General features: G+C 44.5%; 1 protein-coding gene across 1 annotated transcript; it reads left to right on the top strand.

Moving 5' to 3' along the window:
- Positions 1–352: 352 nt before the first annotated feature.
- Positions 353–21,280, top strand: LOC144133455 (adipocyte plasma membrane-associated protein-like). The gene is made up of 8 exons (XM_077666553.1): positions 353–677; positions 850–1,014; positions 3,672–3,784; positions 5,628–5,717; positions 8,304–8,420; positions 10,648–10,954; positions 14,273–14,546; positions 18,133–21,280. The coding sequence occupies exons 2-8, from the start codon at positions 902–904 to the stop codon at positions 18,328–18,330; spliced, it is 1,212 nt and encodes a 403-aa protein (XP_077522679.1). The 5' UTR covers positions 353–677; positions 850–901; the 3' UTR covers positions 18,331–21,280.
- Positions 21,281–22,085: the final 805 nt, after the last annotated feature.

The following is a 22,085-nucleotide window of genomic DNA, read 5'->3' as shown; positions in this document are numbered from 1 at the left end:
TGTGTGGTGCTATGTTTGCGCTTGTTACAGCTTTGGTAAACGCGATTACCCCTTTTTCATCCCTTAATAAGATGAAAATGTATTCGTAACTCAGTTCAACCTTGACACGAGCGACCGCACGGCGTTTTCCTGGACTAGAGGAAACATCAGTGATCAGGCGTACAGCAAAGTGAACCGAAGGCGAAGCTATAGTTTCTCAATACCACACCACGCTTTAGAAAATCGCTTCACGTTCGATCCCTTTCATGCTAAAGTCTCGACAGAACAATAGGTACTTCAGCCCATTGTTATCACCTGCGTGGAGCACACGCCGATCGCGCCCTCGTATAGCAGACGACGAGGCCTTTTGCGTGTACGTGCGTATTTCTCCAAGGGCACGGCAGCGCGATTAGGTCCTCCTCTCCAGCCCAGCCAACTGCAACCGAGCGAGGATGCGTTTTGAGAGAAGGAGATAAAAAACAAAAACGTCGCGACTGCACAGCAGCGATAAAAAGAAAGAAAGAAACCGGGTGCTTCCACGTTTCCTGTCTGAGGATCCACATCAGCCGTGCGCGCGTGTGGTGGCGCTGGTGTAGCTTGTGTTGCGCCCGCTGTGTTTTGTAGTGTGTGTTATCGCGGTCACGGGCGTCGGTGGCTCTTTGCTGGTGCGATTCCTGGCGAGTTGCGGGATTATTTTGGTACGTAAGTTGTCCACTCCTTTCGGGACGCTTAATTATGTTTTTCTGGACCTCAGGCTGAGCGCGCAGAGTGCTGGAAGCGTGCGTCACAGTTTATATGCAGGGCGTGTAACAGGTGGTCGTATACACGCTATTACGAGATTTTGAATATTTGTTTTTCTTCTATCTTTAGGTTTGCGCAGCGAAGAAGCCTGCATCCACACTCTGCGGGCAACGGTTGAATCATGTTCTTTAGGCTACTGAAGTGCGCTTTCCGCTTCTTCCTCTACTTCCTAATTGTTTTCCTTGTCCTGCCGTTCATCCCACTGTCGCTGGACTTCCAGCCCGTCTCGTACGAGTAAGTTGATCACCTTTTATTGTTTCACGACTTTGTTCTGGTCCTTCGTGTTTGTGTAAAGCGATCGAGGTCAGCGCTTGCATTTACATTTGTTCGGACGTTGCATCATGTAGTGCTTGTTGCATTTAAATGAAAGATAGTCGAGTTTGTTTCGAAGCTTCCGGCATCTGCTTTAACTTGCACGTGTGCGCGTGCTGCAAGCGTTTGTCTTTTATTCATTGTTTTGAGTTTCCTTGTACCGCCCACTGCCACTGATCGGTCTGTGAAGTGCGCCGATGTGCAGCCGATGTGCAGAGAGCGTTGCATCGCGGGGTCGCGCCAAGAGTTCGCAACACGCGCGTTGCGTAGAGTTACGTCGCATTGTAGACTGATCAGAGATTGCCTGTACTCTCTACATATATGTAATTTTCCAGCGGCACGATTTTTTTTTTTTTCAGTTAGACTGTGCTTCATTTGCGTGTAAATTATTGTCGGAAGATGTTCGATCCATCTGTAATTGGTTTTACACGTCCGTAGCACAGAACTCGACGAAAAAACAGATTGTGCAGATTATGAGAGCCAGAAAAGGCGGCCGTCAAGTGTAGCTGGCTGCACTATCGTCGGCCGCGCCGCATTCGATAGCTGGTGTTTTCTGGGCTTATCACTTTAGTGGCATTGCTCTTTACTCTTACCTTTTTTGGAGAGGGAAGCCGACTAGTTACACGTGGAAGGAGGATGCGGCATTGCTCGCCTATCATACTCTTGTTTTTCAAAGTTATGTTTTTTCCCAGAAAAATTTGCCCTGTGGAAATGAACCAAAGCCGTTAACTGTGTATTCCTACACATGTCAACTTTATATTCATCATTCTTACCAAAATTCTTTTTCATAGCAGAAACAGCACGCCGGTACTGTGTGCTTGCATTATACGCTGTGAACTCATTGTGAGGCGCTTTTTCTGCGAACAGTATCAAGGACATGGCTGAGTGCCGTGCATTGTGGCTGCAGTGAGGTACTGAAAGACTGCCTACATCATTTCGATTTTACTCACTGTTAATAACTCTGGGTTGCTTTTACACAGGCTTGGGATCTCTGGTGTCTCCCCACCTTGGCCCCAGCATCCGGGAGTGGTGCTTAATGAACTTGGAACTCTTTAAGAATGTTTCATAGCATATCCGCAGCTTCGGCATGTCATTCGAATACGTTATTTTGCTTCTGTCGTCATAGCGATCGCTGGAAATGTAGCTTGAGGCAGCCAGCATTCTTGGACAAGGAGTGCAGGACTACCATGAGGGGGTGGCAAGTGGGGCTAGTTGGTATGAGCTTTTACTGAAGATTTCATCATCATCATCATCAGCTTGACTACACCCACTGCAGGGCAAAGGCCTCTCCCATGTCTCTCCAATTAACCCTGTCCTTTGCCAGCTGCGCCCACCCTTTGCCCGCAAACTTCTTAATCCGCCCACCTAACCTTCTGCCACCCCCTGCTACGCTTGCCTTCTCTTGGAATCCACTCCGTTACCCTTAAGGACCAGCGGTTATCTTGCCTTTGCATTACATGCCCTACCCAAACCCATTTCTTCCTCTTGATTTCTACTAGGCTATCATTAACCCACGTTTGTTCCCTCACCAACTTTGCCCGCTTCCGGTCTCTTAACGTTACACCTATCAAGAAAAATTATAGGTGTTATTGAAGATTTACAGTGCATAAAATGGATTGGAGAATTTCTATGCGTCTGTCTTTCCGTTCTGTCTCGTGCACTATAGATGTTAACATAAACAGGTTAGGGACATTGCCCTCAACGCAAAGCATGGAATAACTGCAGTATTGTTTCAGCTTTTGTTGCACTTTGAGTCATTTGTGTACTTCCTCTTTTGTCTACTCCCATTTAAATTCAGTCTTGCTCAACATAACCTGCAACACACATGATGAGAAGGTAGCCACACCCTTTCCTGCACGTGTCTTCCTCAAACTGCCTTGCCCCAAACTTCATGAAAGTACCACGAAAATAGTCAGAATTTCCGGGGAATTTAATAAAGACGTGAAGCTTTTTCTTTTTTTGTGCCTTGATTGCAATTAGTTATGGATGCATAACTATTACACTCATTGAATGATCACGGTAGTCTGCCATGATGCAGTCTTCTGTTGCGTACGCATCGAAGCTTTAGCCTGTTTCCAAAGCAAATAAAAATTGCCACTAGCTGTGCGATGCATCACTTGGCTCCACCAGGCCAATCACAGATACACAGAAGAGAGAAATTGGTAAATGTAAAGATGAGATGAGGTGCAATGACAGCGGCTTGACAGAACAGCACTACCTTCTCACTATGAGGGACCTTTAGTTTACAGGGCTATCCAAAAATTGGTAACTCTTTCTGGAACTGTTAAGCAGAGATTTTTAGAAAGTGTTTCAGCTTGTTTGGTGCTGCACATGAATATGCTTTGTTTCGTGATAAAGAGAGTATTCAGAATGGTCATCATCATTCTGTTAGAGATCATATTCAGTTCTATCAAACCTGCAACATTCTTTATCTTTGTAAAGCTACGTGATGCATACTAGTGCCCCTCTAATATTTCTTGATCTTTGTGACTATGCCGCTTGTACCCTGCATCCTCAAGGTGTTCGTGATGCTGGTCATTAATGAGCTCACTCATTATGTACCTCTTTCCTCTATCTAGGGTGAAGCTTCCTGAGTTCAAGGGCCCGCTGGCCCAGAACCAGGCTCTGGACAAAGTTCAGTACCTGTACCCTAACCAGTTCGTGGGCCCCGAATCCCTTGAAGCACATGAAGGTACATTTGACATTCCTCTTTGTCTGCTCTTCTGCCGTAATGTTTAAAATTTTATTGTTATTTCTGACTGTGTAAACATAGCTGTGCCATCTTAGTTCCTGTGAATGAAAATGCTGCGGCATTGTTAGCTACTGTAGAACACAAGAAGCTATGTAACTGAAAGGTTACATAGATAAAAGACACAAGGAACTGTGCTTAGCCGCGCTCCAGGTGGTACTAAGCTAATAACCCGAGCTATGATTGGAATCCAGGACATATGCCTGGTGTCAGAAGAACACAAGGCTGCCTGGGCCCGCAATGTATCACTGGTGCAGGTTTATCGTCCATACTTCAGGCATCAGGAAGGTCGAGCTTCTTGGTGGCATGGTGATGATGTTTGCGTAATTCTGAAAATGTAGAATGTCAAGCGCAGTAGGAACACCAATAGAAAATTCTAGTTCAGCTGGTACATAGAAATCTAGTAAGGTGCAGTCGAATGGTGTGAATTGCGCCACCACTATGTTATCTTTATTAAATCTATATTATACAGAGGATTATACAGAGGACGGGAGCTCGGTGACGCACAAGTAAATGCACATGTCAAGGGTAGTGACAGGGTATTGGAGTGACCTTGAAAAAGCTAGTACGAGGTACTTAAAATATTTGAGACAAAAGAGAGTGCTAGATAAACTGATATGGGAGCTCTGCGGAACTGATGAACATCAAATTTAGAAAGTCCCCTATAATTCCTAGAGAACTGCTTTAATTTCTAAGGTTAGGATTGTGTGTTTGGGTTTGAAATGTTACAGGCAGAAACTTAGCGCCATGTAGACTCTTAGTCACATGGGCCATTTGCGGTGGGTGCCCTGGTTCCTGTCAGCACACAACAGAGGTTTCAATCCCGCCATGGCCTGCATTGGGTCATATGCCGCTGCATCTGGTTCAAGCCGGCTCATCAATCTGGCAGCCTACCTTACTTTTCGTGTGTGCAAGACTGGAGACAATAGAGCATGTTAGCTAATGAAATATGGGGTTAAATGACCTGAAGCAACACATGGACACAGTGCTTCGTATTTATTTAGGATAGCTGGGGTTCTTTAACATGTGCTGACATTGCACAGTACACGGGCACCTTTTGTGTTTCGCCTCCATTGAAAAGGGGCCATCGCAGCCAGGATTGAACCCAGTGTGACGGCCTTCAGCCCTTAATAGATGGACCACCATGGGGATCTTAGATGCTTTGGAGTTTGACAACAGCCAGGACACTGAATTTTCAGAAACTTGGAAAAAAGTAAAATGAGTTCCAGTGAAACAGCGCAACGGCACAAGGCCAGAGGACAAGAAAGGACGATACACAGCGCTGACAAACAACAGAATGTTTTATTCAGTGAGCCATGCTTATAAAGGCGCTAGGGACACTGAAAAAACAGAAAAACAGAAAAAAACACACACAGAACCTGGAAATCATGTCAGACCAACGTGCCCATCAGTTATTGTTGTACAGTAAAATGAGGACTGGGGAGGGAGAGAGAGCCACTAGCTAGAGAGAGAAGGGAAGGGGTAAAATGGGTTGAAATATACTTTGGAATTTGTAAATATTAGCTATGTGACAGCTGTTACTACCCAGGTACAAAGGGTGCTAATTATCTAGTTAGGATCAGTATCTTATCTGAGCTTGCAGTCAGTCTGATAAGCTTGCTCAGCAAGCTGAAGATAACCTATTTGTCTTGGCTGGTTCAAAACAGCTTTATGCTTGAGAGCAGGGGGCGTTTATGTCATCACTGTCCAAATCATTTGGAGGTCTCTTGAAGGAATCTTGAATTTGTATGCATTACGGTTTTTGGGGTATGTTTGTCTCCTGCAGGCAGCATTTACACTGGCGTCATTGGCGGTCAAATTCTGAGGCTCACTGGAACAAAAGTCACGCCTGTGGTCAAGTTCGGCAAGGCATGTGGTGAGTGAGAAGTCTACTTCCGGCATCTGCGGCCAGTTTTCCTCGTTTAAGCGCTTCTCTGTTGACCATACTCATAGTTTTTATGTCATTTATCATTTTATTATTCTATGGGTGTATGGAACAGCTTTTGAAAGTCCGAGTCAAGCAGTTGGATCTGATGGCATGTGCAGTCATGGCCATTTTTGCTGCTTATTGCAGCTGTATGCTTTTATGGGCAGGAATTTCCCCCAGTGTTTACTACTTGTTTAGTTCAAATGCTATTTATAGATTGCTGTACTGCGCTCCACGAATGGCACCTCCTTAGCTCCTGGGGTATCATGCACGTTGATTGGCTGCTTTCATAACCAATGAGAAGCTGTTGGCGCTGGGCCAGCCAATGTCTGAAATTGGAGGGTGGTCCTTCTGGAAACTTTCAACGCTTGAATCGTAATAAAGTTATTTTGTCACTTCTGCATGAGATAGTTGACATTGTCTATTTAGAGCTTCATTGATGCTTTTTAACTTAGCATTGTATGGTGCTGTTATTAGTTATTTATTATTGAAATACTACTGCTTTTCGAAAGAAATAGTTTGCCATCAGTCATAATGTTGTTCTATAGTTTGCAGGAACTAGGATAAGATGCAGATTCGATGCATTACAATGTGATAATATTTGAGCAATGAGCTGTGAGTGAGCTTCCGGAAGGACCCCTTCAGACCACGGCTTTCTGTGAATACAAGCAGTTCCAGCACATTCTTCTTTGTTAGTCTGCATCTCTCTTGTCGCGAATGCTCGATCTCTTACAGAAAAATGTTAATCTAATGAAAGCATGACAGCACTAATGCTTGAATGCATGCAGAAAAAAGATAACCAGGATATTCGGAGGTTCTTACTGTCACTTCTTAGGCATAAGTTCTTTTTTTTTTTTCATTTATATGAGAGGGAGAAAGCAGTCCATGCTGCCACTTTTTAGATGATATGCTGGGCTAAAATTAGAATTCTTATCTGAGAAATGCATCTCCGGATTTTTGCTTTGCCGTATTTTTCAATTAAAAAAGGACCCTGTCTTCCAGGTTTACTCATTATCTGAGCTGTAGAGATGGAAAAAAACGGAAGCTTTTTCCTGTTAAGGTGGCGCTGGAAGTGTTGGCCACAGTGCAAAAAAAATGCGGTCTTCAACACGTAGAGCAATGGGGAAAGTTCCATCAAAGTTTGTTCTTGTGCTTTCTGGTCTGTTCAGGTATTTTCTTGGTGACTGCATAGTTGTTGCTTCTGTCCCTTGTAGCCAACCCGTTTTAGGCACATAAAATAATGGGTTCAGGTTGTGTTTGATTTGTGCATGAATTTTAGTTCACGCATAATGGTATACAAGATTGTAATAGATAAGTGTAAGGATACTGTCATTATGCAGTGTGCAGCGCTGGCAGATGACAGACATAGACAAGAAGGACACACAGCTGTGCTCAATGTCACCAACACGCAAATGTCCACCGTCTGCCAGCCCTGCAGATTAAAGAATGACTGAACCTAAACAGCTATCCCAGAAACACACCCTGCAGTGTGGGGTGTTTTTTTCCAGTCTCTGCAGAGGCCACGAATTTCCTGCATTTTTCCAGAACTTGCATTAGGGGGCGTTTAATGCATGCTTGCTCCGTGGGATACGCGAACATGTCATGCGTCTCCCAAGCTGTCTCCTCTTGAGACAGACTGCTGGGTTAAAGCGCTGCGTGAAAATCTAAAAACAAAATTAATGCAGTAAAACCTCCATTTTAATTATCAAATACCCCACCCCCTTTTTCCTTTTCATCAAAACTGCTAAAAGCCATTTGTGTAAAAGTAAAATTTATAGTATGAAAACCTAGGCAATGGACGAAAACTGTACAACGACAACGATTTTTCTCAGTTCTATCAGATGATTTAATTTGTGCACACTATCGGGAGTGCCACAGGCAGATATGCTGCATAGTGGCAAAGGTTTCGGCGGCCTTTTTTCTATGCAGTAGCTCTGGAGCTTCTTCGCATGTGGTGTTGCAAATTAGGAGACTTCACTGCACAGCAAAGTGCAAACAGCACGTGATGAGCGTGGAGTTAAGGCACGCCGGAATAACGGATATGCCACGCGGACTACAGTGAAGGAAGCATACAATGGCGCCGGAGAAGTAAGATGCCTTTGAGAAAATGAAGGTTATCACTGTTCCAAAGGGCATGCTGGCTGATAAGCGCTGCTGATATTCGTCACTGTTGCGGGGCAGCCTAGCTCCAGAAACGAAACTATGTGGCCGGACTCTGTCTTGGCCTTTCGATGGGTTTTGCTGTTGTGCACGTCAGACAAGTGTTGGAGACAATGAAGTATGTAGTTCAGGCCTGAGGATGAATATCTGGACGGTCGCTTGTCGAGCAGATGATACCCTGATACGGGCTTCGGGACCGTGTCCAAATTAACAGATGCTAGCCCGAGGAGGTTAGAATAAACGAGCTTCTGATGCCTTGGACTTACTTCGGCGTTTGATGAGACTCTGATGGTGGTCCGAATTATCTCAATTTTCGAATTAACAGGGCTCCAACTTACGGCGTTTTGCTGTATTATCATTTTTCCCCGTTGGCAGAGGGTCCGTGGGATGAGGGCATCTGTGGCCGTCCTCTTGGTCTTCGCTTTGACAAGCAGGGCCGGCTATACGTTGCTGACGCCTACAGTGGCATCAGCATTGTGGACGTCACCAAAGGTAAGTTGCATGTGACTGCAAGCAGCAGTTTCCAGGGTAGCCTCAGTTATGTGTTGCATTGGCGCAAAGCTGCATAATATTTGTTTGTTCAAGTTCTTTTCTCTAAGCCGCCAGTACGCAGACGTGTTTATTTGTCATTCAAGAGCCGACCATATTTTTTTGCAATGATTTCAGCCTCACGAAACTGCTTCTGTGATGTTCGAGGTTGTTGTAGGTTCCTTAGACGCCTCATCTCGAAAGTTTGTCATCACTTTTAAATCAAGTTCGGCTGAGGGCAACCACCGTTCTGAAGATCTAAGATGTTCAGAGACTGGCTCTTGGTGCTGTCACTGCCACCAAGTTGCTTCATTCTTGAGGGCACTGGTTCGTCCAATAAATAGTTCGTTTATGGGGACACACAGTTAGCAAAACACACATTCCCTCTCCTGCCTGTTCTGTTCACGTCTTTGTTCATGTTTTCTAGCTCGGTTTCTGAATTGCATCGTGGACCCCAGGCCTTCTCTCTACATACCACATTAAAGGGGCTGCGAAACACTGCTTGAACGGATGCTGGTTGCACTTCAAATGGATTCTTTATGTCACACAGATGTTGACTCAAAAAGAATTACGAGAATCGATGCATGGGAACAGGAGTTATTCAGTGAAGAAATTTCAAAATACAAGCAAACAAAATGCTGCCCTCAACTCGATTTTTGCGCAGCTTCCCATTCCCATTTCACTCTCCCCATGACGACACTTAATGCGGCCAATCAAAACAGCCTATCTGAGCACGTGGCGGAAGTTCGTACTCCATGGTTGCCTGTTCTCTGTAACTCGTTCATGCCAAAGCTGGCAGCGCCGTTTGCATGGTTACAACAACCATGTGAACGCCCAGCTGACCTAGCGATGCTTCATCATCACGTCGACGGCGCAGAAGGGAACACTGATCAGTGACGTTCCCTTACCTGTGGATCCGAACTCGAACGCAAGATACTGCAACGGTGTGACGGCCTGCGCAAGATATCAGACACATTTAGCATAGCGCGTGCAGCTACTGCTTGCCGCCAACCATCGCCCGTTGCTCCTAGCGCGCTGGTTGGTCTCGGCGAGCAAGGAGCGCGCGCTGTTGACGGGAGCGTGGCGCCATCTGGCGCCGCCGCCCGGTGATCCTCCACAAGCTGACGATGCGCAGTGTCTGCTAAATGTGAAACGAACGCATCCTTCCTTGTAACCGAAACGAACGCTTATAGAGTGCAATGGCTCGATCGGATCGATTCCGCAAAGTCACTCTCAGATACATAGAGAGTAACCATAAGTGTTGAGTGCTAGGTCGTAGGATGTTTAGAGAGAGACGCAAAGTCGTTCGATGCAAAAAGTAGCCAGAGCCTTTGGTGGTGTATTTTTGTTTTACTTGCTTTACAGCGCTTTTATCTAAGGCAAAGGGGTTGGTTTTGTTTATGTAATATAAAACACGAAACTTGACAAAACATATCTCTAGTTAACACAATTTGCAGTACATTTTACTATTTGTCCAATCATCAAGCTCCCACTAAGTGATGTCATATCCGCTGCTGAAAACCGCCTCTGTATGGTGACACCGTCAGCGCCACGAATTTGGTTTTGCGAGCTAATTAAAATATTAAAAACCGCAGTATATGCGGTATGACCGATGCTAATAGCATCACTATAACTCATTCTATGCAACCAACAGGCAAAACAATGCACTGAAAATGTGTTTCGGGGCCCCTTTAAGGAGCTTAGTCCACACTTCTCCTTCGTAGGCCTTGGCTTGTCAAAAACGATTTTGTGACATTTTTTATTTATTTATTTATATATTTGTTTGTTTGTTCAAAAACCATGAGTTTTATGCGACAAATTGGAGTATGGGGGAAGAAGCACACAGGCTTTAGGGCTAGGCGTATGCACATGCTCTCAAGGAGCCCTAGCATTGGATGTTCTGCTTATTATTAGCTATTAGCATGAAAGCTTCAGCTTGGTTACTGTGTGCAGTGTTAGGTAGAAAAATTAATTGCTGCATGTACGGTCAGTGTGGTCAGAGGTCTGCGTTTTCGTTACGTGATGGATGCCTTTTGTCAGCACATAAGCAGATACAAATAAACCATTTTTTTTTTTTCACAAAAGTAAGGTGTTGTGTTTGTTAGTTGCGTTGCTCGAGTCCACCAACCTTAGTATGTGCACAAATTTATGGTTTCTCAGTTCAACTTTGCTGCATTCACAAACATCGCAGGCTTCGTCACACCGCTCGTGCCCGCTGGCATTGACCTCGACGGCCATCCACTGACCTTTGTCAATGACGTTGTCATTGACGGCGATGGCAACGTCTTCTTCACCGAGACAAGCACAAAGTGGCCGCTGAACAAAATCGTCTACTCAATCCTTGAGCACGAGAACTCGGGCCGTGTGCTTATGTATGATGCCAAAACCAAGCGCACGCACATCCTTCTGGAAGACCTGTATTGCCCCAACGGCATTGAGCTGGGGCCAGATGGGGACAGCATCATCATTGCCGAGCTTTCCATGAAGAGGCTGCTCAGGTGAGCCCGCTCACAGTTTTGTGCCAGACTGTAGTGGCCAAACATGCGAGGAAGCATGGCCTTGCACCAAAAATGCTGCTGTTTTTGACATACATGGTCGTATTAAAAAGTTGAGAGACTAGCTTTGTTTACATCCAAGTGCTTCAATTATCTAAGTTTACATTAAAGTAATCCCCTTTCACAGCAATACAGCACTCTCAGCATTCCTGACTGTTGGAATGTGACCTTGTTTACGAAACGCGTCAAGTACCATCTGGGATTCGCACTATATCTCCACAGTGGTGTCAAAACAGCAACCTTTGAGCTAGATCTTTATCTTTAAGAAGAAGGCGAAGTGCGCGGGAGCTAAATCTGGCTAGTCGGCTGGGTGCAGCAGTGAGATCTTTTTTCAGGCGAACAGTTTCACACAGAATTTCATGATCGTACTTTGCTCTAACATGCTGTTCATGATAAAATCACAGATGTGGTGATGCACACGATGAGAATAACAGCAGTTTCACAGCTCTGTGATGTACATAGAACGATGCCTTTTGACAAACTGACTTTTGAAGTTTGGTGCTTCCTCTGACTATGCGTGCAGCCCTGTGCTTCCCTTTGTTGGCATTCTGCGAAACTTGTCTCAGAACTTTTTGATACCATCTCGTATCTTCTGGTTGCTACCTCTGCATTTTGCATGTTTTCGTAGGTTCAATTTGGAGCAGGCCTAAAAAAATATGCTCTGTTTCCTTTTTTTACAGCATTTTTGGATCAGGTGGCATAGTAGTAGCCAAATGTGTGAAGTGTCAGGTGTGGGTGGTGTCAGTAAAGTTCCTCTATGACTATCTTGACTTCAGCTGTTCACTTTGTGTGCAATGAAGTGGCATGCAGTGGTAGGGCAATTATCAAAGATGGGTGATTCAGCAAAGTTGTTCATAGCCCTGAGGTCAATTGATCAATGCAACTAGGACCATCAGTATGAATTAGACTGTACTGCTTTGAAGTCTCTGAACAGCTGTTGGCATTGCCATTTATTATCACCCAGTTGTGATTGAAGGTTACTGTTGTCCACCGAGCAGCATTCGAAACTATCCACGCTGCAGGGGTATTACAGGAGAACCTCACTGATAAGTTCCCGTTTCATATGATTTCCCGGTATATACACCCCATATCACAAACAGTAATAGAGTTGCACTATATTTCTTTCGGTTAATACGTTCCCGGGTTACAGGTAACAGGATTCCCCGGCTACTACGCTCAAAATTTCAACAAATTCTGATCGTGTAATACGTTTGGTGACCAGCCGCACTTGTGCACACGTACTAACGGGCTGAACCTGGATGCATGCGACATGAAAAGCTAGAATGCAGCATCAGTTACCCGCCCTCTGCTGTCCTTAGATGTGAAGAAGCGGAGCATAAAAAAAAAGTACTTTAACATAGCAGCAGGCCGTTCCTGTGGGGACATGACATGAAAAGAAGAACGCAGCCGTTTCTTCACAGTACCTAAAGGCAATGGGATGAAGCATTTAAGAGCTTCAGTTCGCCTATGTACGATCAGGCCGGGTGTAGGGAATGTAGCGCTAAAAGCAAGAATGCTGCGACAGTCAGGTGCCACGGTGGCTTCCTCGCAATGCACTTGTGCAAAGGGTAGAAGCATTCGCAAATGTTAAGGGGATCCCAGTGACTCTCGCTACTGCCATCGATAGGCCAAGCGCATTGTAAAGCTTCTTCCACGCGAAAGACATCGCACATGAGGACTGAGTTCTGCAAGCACTAGAAAAGGAGCTGTTTGGACTGCGTGCCATGAAACATTAACCGACATTTTTATGAAGTGAAATTGTGAAATGCCTTTGAACCCCATTCATCATTTATATTTTCAAAATTAGGCAGTTTGGATCATATGTTTTTCCGGATAATAATTTTTTTTTTTATCTTCTCAGTGTTATCAGAAAGGTTCCAGTGTATGTTGCCTGCTGCAGCGTTACCGTTTCATTTCATGTGCACCCTCATTAGCAGTGCAATTATCGATAAAAGCTGCATTAGGCTGACACATGTGATGGCCTGCATAGTCGAACAGTGTATTGCTGGATTTTGCCAGGTTGTTAATGTACTATCTGTACTGATCTAAATATGATTGCAGCTTGAATGGGGGCGTGGAAACAGGAATGTTGCTTGGGAATGGGATTATTGCAGCTGGCATATGGAGAGGATACATCCAAACTGTACAAAGTAATGGAAGATGGGAAATTCAGCACCTAGGAACACTAGTGAGTGCTTGCCTTCTCGGGGGCAGTGCTGGCATTCTGGGAGGGCAGCTCGGCATGTTTGCAGGGATACATTTCCTCAAGGTTATGCCGCTTGTTGACGGGCAGAATTGTGTAAATATGTCACACGTGCCCAGTTTCTGGTTTCAAAGAAGAAAAAAAATTAAACAAAAATCATAGGACAGTTGCCCCCTGCAATGCGAATTTCAGCAACATTTTTGTGTAGTACAGGTAAACTATTCAAAAGATACATGCCTATATTTTAATATTATGATGGTGGCTTTGTATTCGGAGGAGTGTATTGCAAGGGATGAAATTTCTTCCATGAGCTTTCTAGTTTTAAACACCGTGTCAATGCAGGCATTGTGGGTGGTGGTAGAATTCCTGACTGTTGATGCAAGGTCGCGGGCTCAGCAGTATCATTCGCGATCATGTGCCTGGTGTAAAGCTTATGCATCCGTAAGGCCAGTACCCCATGTCGTCTGAAGCAGTGCCACTCAAGGGTTTTATTACTCAAGCAGTTTACTCTTTCCAGTGCGTCATTCCGTCACATAGAATCAAGCATTCAGGGCTAACTGCTCGCACTGATTCATTACACAACGTGGCACACACCACAGCTTCTTGCTGTCGCACATGGATCACGAGGAAGGGACAACGAACCAGCATGAAATACCAGTGGTTCATTCCAACATAGTATGCGTGTGAGCACTGCACACTTGCATGAGCCTCGTCCTCCCAATGTCATGTATGTTCCTCCTCACCCTAACCACCTCCTCTCAGCCCTTTTATCTGTAGACCGTGCTGTCATGCTAGGCAGCCTCAGGAAATTAAGTACTTATGGCTTTTATTGAAAAATTAAATTAAGCTTGTTGTCTGTTCACACTGACAGTTGGCACTGAAAGTATGACTTAGAAGCCACCTGGTGGTAGCTGTAGGAAGTACTATGCACTGACCACAATACCCAGTCGCTTAGTGCAGAGGCGTGGCCACACGTATTTGAAGCTCATGTTATCGCTTAGCTGAAAATATTTTAAACTCATTGGGAACTCCTCTTCTCTTTCTTGCCCATCATGCAGGTATTACTACCGTGGTGCCCACAAGGGTGACCTCGATGTGTTTGCGGACAACCTGCCCGGCGACCCAGACAACATTCGCCGCACGCCACGCGGTGGCTACTGGGTGGCATTTGCATCCGGCCGCTCTAGTGACAAGGCCTCGGTGCTGGACCATCTGGCTCCATACCCACTGGTGCGCAAGTCTGTGGTGCGCCTGCTCTATCTGCTGGGCTCAGCCCTCAAGTATGCCTCAACTCTGTACGACTGGGCACCCCTCAAGGACGTCGCATCCAGGGTAAATGCACATGCCTTTGGCGCCAATAGGCCACCTAGAATGAGGCCAGGAGGTTGATTTTAGTGCGTTGAGCGCACATGCTTACCTGGGACCCACAGCCAGTTTAGCCTGTCTCATCCTGTTATGCCCATGCTACATGGCCGTTTCGAGCTGAATGTCATTCAGCTGCACTGTCGGTCTCACACTGCTGTGAAAAATTGTGCAACAGCATTCAGTGCAAACGTCACTTGACTTGATGGCCACCACAGAAACATTCGATAATTCCAAATATCTTCGAAACACAAGCGCGTGCTCCGTTGTGTGTAGCGCTTTTACCATCATTTGGAAAGCAAAAATTTAAGAGTAAATATACACTTTCAATTAAGGTATTAATTATTATTATGTTAAGATATTAGTTTCAGTTACGAAATTGTCATGGAGCACCATGCAACTCTTCCAAGTTCCAATGCCATTCGAAGTCGCAATTGTAATTTGACTCAAATGTCATTTCGAGGTGTCTGTGTAGCACGAGTATTGGATGCACATCAACCTTGAGTTGAATGATATGGTTTGCTTGGGATAGTTTCCTTTGCAAATATTACAGGCAGGAAGACTGTAAGCTGATGTGAAAGGAAAGATTCTGAGCTGTTCACATAAACTGAAACAAACTCTCTGTTCAGTGCTAGATTAGTATGCACGTCCCGAAAAAAACAACCATCAAGGACAATAATGTGAGTAATCTGGAATGCAACTAGTGCGTATGGTGCCGGCATGTAGAAAAACTGGCTGTCAAATGATGAGGAACAGCCTTCGCTGAAAGGACAGAGCCAGAGCCCAAGGGGTTTGATCCTGGACGATGCTGCATGGTTTGTATTGCATCACCAGCATTCCAGATCTCTTGAAGGAAAGAAAAGCGTTTTTTCATCGCCACCTTGAAGGCTAGGGCTTCCAGGGAGGCTGCACAAGGTCCCCATTACACAGCTTAGAAGCATACTTCTTGCTCTTATGACAAAAGCTGCACATGTGGGCTGGAAATGTGAATATTTAGGGGTTCAATGACCCAAAGCTACACACGGGCTGTGAGGGATGCACATGTGCGCTGACAGAGTGGGCACTGTCATGAATAGGTGGCCACTTGTAGCCACGCTTTTCAGGTAGGCTTACACCCCTGTCACATGGGCATTTCGAAGGCCCTCGAACTGGTGGTCTCTCGACTTGCACTGCTACACGGCCAGTTCTGATGGCCATTGAAGTCGATAGTCTGTCGAGTCAACAAAGCAGCACATTTCAAGGGCCTTCGAGCATTGCCCAAGGTTACTAGCATTGCTTCGAGCAGCGCCAACGTGCACTTTCATGCATGATACTCATGGTACAAAAGCATATACAAACAGGCATGTACAAACAAACATGCAAGCAGCAAAATATTAGTCTGTGCAATAATTTTTTAAATGTGTGGGTCTGGTTTAAATGCATTAATTTTCTACTCTCTAGCACAAAAGGCTAAACTAAAATGCCAGTGGTGTCAGTGTTACCAGAGCATTACAAAACTGCGACAGCAAATCGTGTAAAAGGCAATGTATTTCAAGACAACACAACTGGCCTTCAGTAATGACTAAAAACCTCCTACGACTCCAGAAAAGTGTGTTTCAATATGTAGTTTAGATTATAAAAATATTTGTGTTATTTGCGTAAAATCAAAAGTAGCGATGGTGGCGCCATGCAAGCTTTGCGTAAAACACAAGAACCATTTCAATGGCTATAGAGATTTCCTACATAGATACAGCACAAATCCCTAGAGTTCGGTAGCGATTGAGAATCTCGAAGGCGCCTGACTCCATGGCCATTGAAACTGGCCATGTGATAGGAGTATTAAGAATGGGTGTGTTTGTGGGAGTAAGGTGTCGTACAGTTATACAGCTATTACATTCACATCGATTCACTGTGGGAGGGCAAAATGGCTGGAAGGCCTTTTTCAGTGTTTCACCGGAAGAAGGGGATTCCCAAGTAGCCTCACCCAAGTAGCACTTAAACACTCGGCTACACTAGCAGTGTTATGCGATGGCAGACAAGTAGCACTCGATTTCGTGTGACACTTGTATAATTGCACACATTTCCCCTCTCGAAGCCACACAGTGCAGCTCTCAAGTATTCCAGGCCTGGAATGGAATTCCCTATCATATCTGCATGTGGAGTGTGCCATTCTTCATAGTTCATTTAGAGTGTACAGAGGGGGTGGTGTGCAAATAGCTGTTTTCGTGCCAAGTGGCATGTGCCGAAATGTGTGTTTGCGTGAACTCAAGTGCTCCTTTTGACCATTTCAAGAGTGCATGGGCAGATGGCCTAGCTGCCGAGGATAGCTTTGTACCTGAGCAGCACTCTGGTACTGTTGTGATGTCAACAGATAACTGTAGCCAGTATGAGATGAGCAAACCACACACCATTGTGTCTGGAAAATGCAGACTTTTTATCGGCTCTTTGTTGTCTCTCCCGGACTATTCCAAACAGTGCATTGAAGGTCTGGCTTCCGATTAACTTATTAACTGAGAAATAACTTAATCGTGATTGTTGTAGATTGGGATTTCCAAATAGTTAATGCCAGTGATTCAAATGAGAGCAAAGTTTACCATCTAAGCAGTGCGTGGCAGTGCTTCCTCCAATAACGCAAGATTTTTTTTTTGCAAAATCACGTTTCTTTTCGTGGTTGTCACCGTTGGCTTTCCATCTAGACCTCGAGAATAACCGACCTTTGACCCCAGAAGCACCCTTTGTCATTGTTGACATGATAAATGTGTTGATTCATGTTTTTGATAGGTGTTATGCCTTTCCATCAGACATATGTTGAGCCCTTCCATTTCTTTTTCCACCTTTTGTAACACTGTCTCATATTGATCCATAACAGCGCGACAGACGGGACAAAGAAGAGGAGACACAACACACAGCGCTGACTCACAACTAAAACGTTTATTGGCTGCCAGCCAGTATAAATACTGGCCTGGTGGCCGGGAAAAATACAAGCACGCTTGACTTGCGTGATATCAAAACATCGCCAGTTCATCAGGCACGTGTCAACATACAAGAGTCATCAATGCAAAATATCACCCCTACAGCAGGCACGAGTTTTCATTCACAATCAAGGTAGCGGGTTTCCTTATCCGACAAGGCTACAGAGGGAGTGCTGATACACTGATCTGAAGTCCTAGCTATCAGGTGGGCTTCCATTATTTCCCTAGTTAGCGAGTCGCGGTTCTTACCTAATACAGAGCATTCCTTGTAAAGGGGAAAACAAGTTTTTGAGTCGTCGTTGTCTTCCTCGTCATCATCATCTTCGTTGTCTTTGCAGTTTCTGCAATGTTTTGCTACGTGGCCTGTGATAGCGTCCCGTCTGTCGCGCTGTTATGGATCATCGTCATCACCAACTCGCCCAACAACTGGTTTTGTTAAGTCTCATATTGACTGTGGCTCATGTGCTGTACACAGGATGTTGCCTACGCAATTGCCAGCTAGAAGTTCCATATCAGCACCTCACTCAAGGCCTTATTCTTTTGTATAGTAAAAATCAATGCATAGTTCGCATCGTTGAGGATTAATAATGCTGCCATCATTTCAGATTGATAATGGCTGGATCCTGTACGAGGCAGTTCCCAGGTATGGGCTCATCGTGGAGCTAGATGCATCGGGCAAGCCCATTCGGAGCCTGCATTCACCAGCCGGCAAGATCCACTTCATCTCCGAGGTGCTTGAGCACGAAGGTCACCTCTACCTTGGCTCCTTCCGAAACCGCTTTATCGGCCGAGTCAAGGCGTAAGATGAGCCAAGCCGATCCGGACAAGAGCCAGGCCAGGCCAAGCCTGTTTTGTCTGCGGACATCGTGGAGGAGCACGGTTCCCCCACCCCGTCCGCTTCAGAAATGGGTCAGGGCTAGGACATTCATAAACTTGACGTGGTTGGAGTGTCTGCAAATGCAAGGTAATCAGCAGATAGTGAGACACCTCGTAGAGCAGCTACATGGGAAAAAAAATGGAGGCAGTGTTGGCGCCCACGACTGTTTTATAATAGCAAGCTTTACAGAGCATTTTCAAACCACGCAGTTGCTTCATATCTGATTATCTCTAGGTGAGTTATGCCCGGAGTCTTTCGTGGCTCTGAACATTCTTAACACATACTGCTTAACACATGGTTTGTGTAAAAAGATAACACGTTGAAGCGTATCCAAAAACTATGTGCACAAATTGCTATGAAAGAACATGAAAACCTAGAAAAGCAGAGTTCAGTGTGAACGTGTATGCCATCAGTGGTGTGTAGATTGTTTGCTAGTGCTGTCAAATTACTAGGCCCTGAACATGGCTATTTTCTCTTGCACTTCTCCTGTGCAGTAATCTTTGTTGTGCTGCATACAAAACCTTCCCTGCTGGGCATTCTCTTTTTTATGTGACAAAAGAAACGAACTTATGGGCCTTCAGCGTTTTTTTAGTGCAGAGGCAGCAGTGTCGTGGAAATTGCTGTGATGTCCAAATTATGCTAGCTGGTTACATCTCGCATGTTAAAACACAGATACAGCCCTTTTATTGTTTTTATGCATTGTTATTAACCTCGTAGATTTGTTGAGAACATTTTCAAGGTTCGGTAAAGTTCCTCAGTAGTAGTAGTTCGTCCCAGTCTGAAGATAGCGAGTCCTTTTGAGCAGTGTCTTCCATCACAGCCACTGGAAGCTTTAGACAGCCATGCATCATGCAGTCTTGTTAACACAAATTATGACTTTATTGTTTTCCCCTTTCTGAGCGCCGTATCTATGAAAGCAAGAAACTTAAATCACTCGGGATACCCTCATTGCTGGTACATCAATTGCCTGGTCACATAAAGTTGCAAACACAAGTCACGTATGCCTCGGTATTTGTGTAACACTTTGTGCCGCACATAGTCCTTTATTTTTGCGGCGATGTTCCTTCCCTGCTGATCATCTACGGTGAGCCATGTAGCACACTTCTTGCCTCCCTTTGGTTATGTCAGTGGCCTCAGGTTGCATCCACATGGCTGCAACCATAAGGTTGCATCCATCAGGTTGCATCCAGGGCAGTATGAAGCATGAGCGGTCTCCGCCTCCTTTGAGAAGCTTCTTTCTATGTTGCTTGGCTACAATATCCAGAGGATTCTTTCTCGCTTCATTCACAGTTCAATGACCATCGACGCAACAAAGCAGTCTTCCCTGCATCAAATTCACAGACATGTGGTTTGAATAGCTAGCTGTGCTGTCTTGTAATAGGAGACGAGTTTTAGACACATTGTCAAGGTTCTGAACCTGTCTGCCTTTCTCTCCTATAGTTTTGTGGAGGTTTTAATAAGGCTCTCAGATGCAGCCTTTCCCTGCGGAACATAGGGATTCCGTGGTGTGTGTGCGTTTGTGTGTGTACGAATTTCAAACAGTGCTTGCCACACAGCAGTGTAAATACGCTTGCATTTCGCGAGTATTGCAGGCATCTCTGTTAGGTTTTTCTTGTTTAGTATAATCCAATAGCTGGGTCTTTTTTGACACTCTTGGTGTTTGTTTGGCAACAAAAAATGTCTTCATCGCTGAGAAATTTTGGGGCTTGCAACTCTCCTCCTACCATTCCCCTTCAAACTTGTGATGTTGGCAATGTCGCTGAGTGTTGTGAACTTGCTTCGTTAATTTTTTTCATTTTATTTGTATAATGAAGACGCACCAGCAATAGCAACATAAGTTTTCATTTAGACATGCAATCTTTGTTTCATACTCTCTCTTGCAAAAAATGTCATTTCATATCACTTCAGTGTACCTACAGAAATGTAGGTGGGGGTTGCATATGTCATTCCTTTAGCATTTTATTAGAATGTTAGGATACCTTGGGCATTTCAACAACCTCTACCGCGAAACACAACCTGCACTTGTTTACGCTGTTACCTACTCAAAATGCACGCAGAAACCGCCATATAGGAGGAGGTCATGTTGGGCTAGAACGCTGTATTCTTGCTTACATTTGTGTGTTTTGTGAAACGTGCATATTTTTATCGCCTGCACACTGTGTCGTGCAACTCCAATGTATGAAACATTCCTGGTGCTGTTTTAGGACTTTGCATATCTGTTGACAACTTAATTGCATGTTCCTTATAATGTGTTTATCTTAGCTCTGAATGAATTGCCTCCATTTCATTAGTTTCAAGAACATTTATGTTCTGGAGAGTAAATTGTTTTGAGTCGCTGACCATTCCACAAAGCAACCATTTTTTATATTGACTGCCTGAAAAGGTTTACACTATTTACATTGTTTTATGTTGCACCGCCTTCTGATCTTGACATATGTTGATTTTTATTGTTACCCAGCCCGTAACAAAAATTGTTTGTTGGTCCGCTAACTGCACAAGATTTTATGTGAAATGTTAACATCTAATTCTTGATACTATTATAATTTTTGTTGAGTGCTATAAATATTTGGTTTTAACACACTCGGATTTTTTCATCTGCATGGTGTTCAACACCATCTAAAGTATTGTGCCAATGCTGCCAAGGAACATTTGAGTCAAGTGTGTGACTCTACAAACTGGCATATTTTTCAAAGGGGAGATATGAATGCATTTTAAATGATGACACATTTTGAACTCGAGATTTTGTAAAGGTGGCCCCGTCTACTCTTCTTTTTATGTACTACACACTGAAAATAAGAATATGACGTGCATTTTATTTGCTACTTCTGTATTTACAAACCTCAAAATGAAAAAATATATATGTACCTGTGCTCCTTTGTATGCGTCCCCGTTTGCTTTTTGGCTTAGTTATAATCAATACTTGACTAGAGCAGACATGTAAGGCTCGCAAACTCTATGCAATTGCACTGTACAGCTTTTAGGCGACCACATTAGCAGTGTTGGTCAGCACTTTGATTTACACAAGAGCTGTAAGAAGCAAATGGCTTTCAGTCTGCTTAACTTTATCAATCCAAATAAAACCAAAGTGCATGAACCAAAACTGGAGCTTCAGTATAGCATTTCTTTCATCGCAAATGGACTTCAATGAAGCTTGAATATTTCAGGCTTTTTTTTCACGAGCATGCACGTTGGCCGTGTATTGCTTCAAGAGATGAACAAACAGCTCGCTCAGCTGACAGCTGCATTGTATTGTAACGTCACGTTGATGGATTACTCCAAACCTTTTCACCAGATGTTTTCCTCTGGGAATTCTCATTGTGCTATTGTTTTACAAGGATTGTCTACAGTTGTATTTAACGAGACCTCCAAATGCAAAACGATGCACTCCAAATATGTGTTGCTCGCATGGCAGTGCGAAATTTAAGCCGGAAGAAAAAAAACGCTTTGCAAAGTTATAAGCCACAAATGCATGCATGCATGTTGTCTGCATCTATTACGCGCTGAAGTGCCACTCAGCATCATTCTTATGCCTGTGGCAATTACATGGCAAGAAGCAAAAAAAAGGCGAGCGTTCTCATGCTGAGCGCTGTTTCGCGTTGGCGCCACTGGGTGATCACGTACATTGATGGTGACTGCTGCTTTTGCCTCATTTCTTCACATCTCTTACGAGTGCACCTGAGC

Source organism: Amblyomma americanum, chromosome 5 (assembly GCF_052857255.1).
Source record: "Amblyomma americanum isolate KBUSLIRL-KWMA chromosome 5, ASM5285725v1, whole genome shotgun sequence".
Classification (NCBI taxonomy): Eukaryota; Metazoa; Arthropoda; class Arachnida; order Ixodida; family Ixodidae; genus Amblyomma; species Amblyomma americanum.
Note: the sequence above shows the minus strand (reverse complement) of the source record. Positions and strands in the feature narration are given on the sequence as shown.